The 3,423-nt window shown below is 38.3% G+C and overlaps 1 protein-coding gene and 1 long non-coding RNA gene across 2 annotated transcripts; both read right to left on the reverse strand.

The window, feature by feature from the left end:
• Nucleotides 1-840: 840 nt before the first annotated feature.
• LOC149176787 (uncharacterized) lies at nt 841-1,482 on the reverse strand. Its single transcript, XR_016258668.1, has 3 exons — nt 1,450-1,482; nt 1,073-1,224; nt 841-947 (listed from the first exon to the last, which is right to left on the reverse strand). It is a non-coding gene; the product is annotated as an uncharacterized LOC149176787 (long non-coding RNA).
• Nucleotides 1,483-1,529: 47 nt separating this feature from the next.
• On the reverse strand, nt 1,530-3,114 carry LOC149176788 (vesicle-associated protein 1-1-like). The gene is made up of 4 exons (XM_089421572.1): nt 2,982-3,114; nt 2,094-2,164; nt 1,839-1,920; nt 1,530-1,718 (listed from the first exon to the last, which is right to left on the reverse strand). Exons 1-4 carry the CDS (start codon nt 3,112-3,114, stop codon nt 1,588-1,590), a joined length of 417 nt encoding a protein of 138 aa, XP_089277698.1. The 3' UTR covers nt 1,530-1,587.
• Nucleotides 3,115-3,423: the final 309 nt, after the last annotated feature.

Here is a 3,423-nt window from a genome sequence, read left to right on the forward strand (position 1 = left end):
ATAGGTGTAAGTATGCACTATGTGCTTTGAATAGGCAACCCCTGTTGACATCAAGGGATAATAAAAGTAACACAAATCAATTTAACTGCATGTGCAAAAACAATGTAAAGCTGGAAAAGACACAATGCTTGTGCAACAGCTTTCAACATGTAACTTCTTACCAAACAAATTGCCATCTGGACTCCACACAACACGGTTGACAGATACACTGCTAGTTACATGTCACTATGAATGCCATTGATTTAATTAGACAATAATCGTGACATTTAATTAGACAATAATCGTGACATGATAGGATAGCACTGGTTATAAGCTCATATTGGACATTCATTACTTATGATGCATTATGATTATGGATTCCTTATAGGTGATAGGTAGAAATAGGCAGCAAGCAGCAGATACCTTAATGACACATAGCTATATAGCGATGAACAGGGGCTTGCCTTGCTCAAGACCATGAAGCTAGTTGTATTCTCTAACATCAAGACAAGAGCCAAGATTACAAAACGAAGGCAGAGTAACCGCCAAAACAGTCAAATTGTCAGAAATATAGTCTTTATCATACCTGTATCGTTTTTCTAAATTGTGGTGCAATGGCTTGGAAAAACCGATAGAGATATATGTTTTTCATAAAACATGGATTGTTAATTAACTTGCCTTGCTTAAGACCATGAAGCTAGCTGTATTCTCTAACATCAAGACAAGAGCCAAGATTACAAAACGAAGGCAGAGTGAGTAAGACAAACATGGAAGGAGTACTCTGGTAACAAGGATTCAATGCACACCAGCATAATAGCATTTACTTTGTAACAAAAACTAAGCTAAGTAATTGTGAAATTTACTGACATCCAAGATCCCCAAGTCCCAGAATGCATTCACCATCAGTGACAACTATAACATTAAGACTCCTTTCACTCCAGTTCTTCAAAATTTCTAGGATCTTACCTCTGCAAAAACCATACCCTCGCAAGTTTTAACGTAGTGAAACAAATTTAAAGGATGAACCTAACAAAAAAGAATTGGAATCTAGACAATTGAAAAGAAAAACAAAAATTATATATAATGTATATACTTCTCTTTCAAGCTAATGTAAAGACCCTGTGAACGCCTGAAGATTGACCCATATTTTTGACAGGATTCGCCAACAGTTGGAGTGTAAACAATGGGAAGTAACTCTTCCACATTATCCACCAAGAGTTTATAAAACAACCTTTCATTCCGCTCCTGCCAAGAGAAATTGTGTAACCCAGTAAACTATACTGTCAAACATATTTTATGCAATTTCCTTCCAGTAGTATCAACCACTTGCTTTCTCAGTAACAACATTGACCTCAAAAATACAACATGCTAAAAGTAGCACCCTTATAAGAAGTTAAAAGCAGGCCTAAACAAACCAGAAACCACATGAAAACAAATACAGCCAAAAAGCAACACATTCTTCATGCTCACATTATCCACTGAGGAAACACTCTGACTCCGATTGTCTACATACACCATCAGATTCCTTGTTGAACTGGATGACACAAAAAATTGTTTCAACTGAGAGAATCCCTTGCAATGAGCACTAAGCTTCAGGGAAAATAGTTTTTAGTGTGAACTCACCATATCTGGAGTAATATCTTTAGCAGTCGTCCCAGCAGGGACCATAACACTCTGCACAAGAAATTTGTCCTTACATTGCATATCAGGCGGTATCTCTTTTTGCGCTTGCATGGTGATTACAAATAAAACAAAACCAATGAGAGGACAATCAAGCTCACATTAAACAAGCTCTTTAATTTATCATATTCAAGCAAGAAATATTAATCGATTAACCTTTAAAATAAGAAGCTTCAAACCTGTCACATCACATGTAGACTGAGGTGGGATGACGCCTGTATTGGGTCGTACACAGTACTTCTTTGGAGATGTAGTTTTCACCTGTCAAAATAGAATGCAGCAATAACCTCTGGTCATCTTGTTAAAACAAGTCTCTGAAATACCTAGACATCGATGCCTTTCATGTGTGCAGAACTGTAATACCTCGATGGAAATTGAAATTAGAGAAATGAGCAGAATATTTACAAAAGAAAAACAAAAGGAAATATGGCTACCTTAAATGCAACATCGAAGTCCATGTTGTTGACTAGCTGAAGAGAGCATGAACTTTGCTTCTTCAATTCAACTGATCACCATTGATACAAAATCAGATATCCATTAGACTACCAAAATGTTGGCAATAAAACATAACTATCAAATGCTGAATATAATTTTGTTTAATATCCTTCCTTGTACAATAAGGAAAACTATATTAAGTTTTGAATGTTCTGAACTGAGTTCTCGCAATTTCAGAACAAACACGGAAATCAGACAAATACCTATATCTGTGGGGGTAGGAAAACGCAGATTTTTCGGAAAAACTGAGTGTAAATGCTTTGAATTTGCAGCTCGGAAAGAAAATATACTTACATGTATCTCAATATTATGGCCGGATCCTCCTCCGCTTGTCCGCCCCTTCACAGATTTATAACATGCCAACAAAAGTGACAAGTTCAGAATAGATAAAGGGAAATTTGTGTTGTTAAATAATAAAACCAGAGGCAAAGGGGGAAAGGCAGAGGCGAAGAGTGAATCAATGGGGCAGAACCCTGGTAAGCTCTCAACTATACCAGTTCTCAACTAAGAAACGACAATGCAACATGAAATTTCAAATTTAAATAAAAATAAGAAAATCAACCGATGTCAATAAAAATAAAAATGAAAGTCGAAACTTTTATCCACCTTGTGGGCCCTACATGACGGCCATGTGCCTAACACCTATCTCCTTAGCATAACACATGCAAGCTCTACAGCAGGCCACCTAAGGTCGCATCAGGTTAACAGCTGTGATCAGAGAGATTGAAACCTGAAACCCGAGCAACAAGATTCAAACTAGTGTAACATCTATAATCAGGCTAACATCTGTGATCAGGGAGTTAGATGGTAAAAAACTAGGAAAATACGGGTGGGAACTGATAACTTTGCAACGATATCTGCTAGCTTTGCTGCTTGCTCCTTTGCCTTAGTCTCCAGACCAGATATCATGAAGTGGCATGAACTGACCTTAAAACACACGCAAAGGCCTTTTGAAGCCATTATTTGCATTTCAGAAGGAGCTTCTGTTCGTGATAGAGATCCAGCCCTAGGTCCCACCACTCCTGTGCCAGTCCCAGATATGGGTGATTGAGATGATGACCTTGAACCAGAACCAACACCAACCTCAGAGGACCCGCCCCTATTTTCCCTCGGTCTAATGGCGAGATTCCAGGCCGAAGTGCGGGTAACAAACGGTGCTTAACTAGGAAACCTAGTCGTTCAGGGCCGCCAACTTAGAATGATGTTCCTATCAATGTAGTTCTTATATCAGCTTAGGTCTCCAGCGGAATGGAATAGCAGGAAGAGGGC

The sequence above is a fragment of the Pinus tabuliformis genome, chromosome 4_1 (assembly GCF_031772625.1).
Source record: "Pinus tabuliformis cultivar Carrire ecotype Pingquan chromosome 4_1, CPIR1, whole genome shotgun sequence".
Taxonomy (NCBI): domain Eukaryota; kingdom Viridiplantae; phylum Streptophyta; class Pinopsida; order Pinales; family Pinaceae; genus Pinus; species Pinus tabuliformis.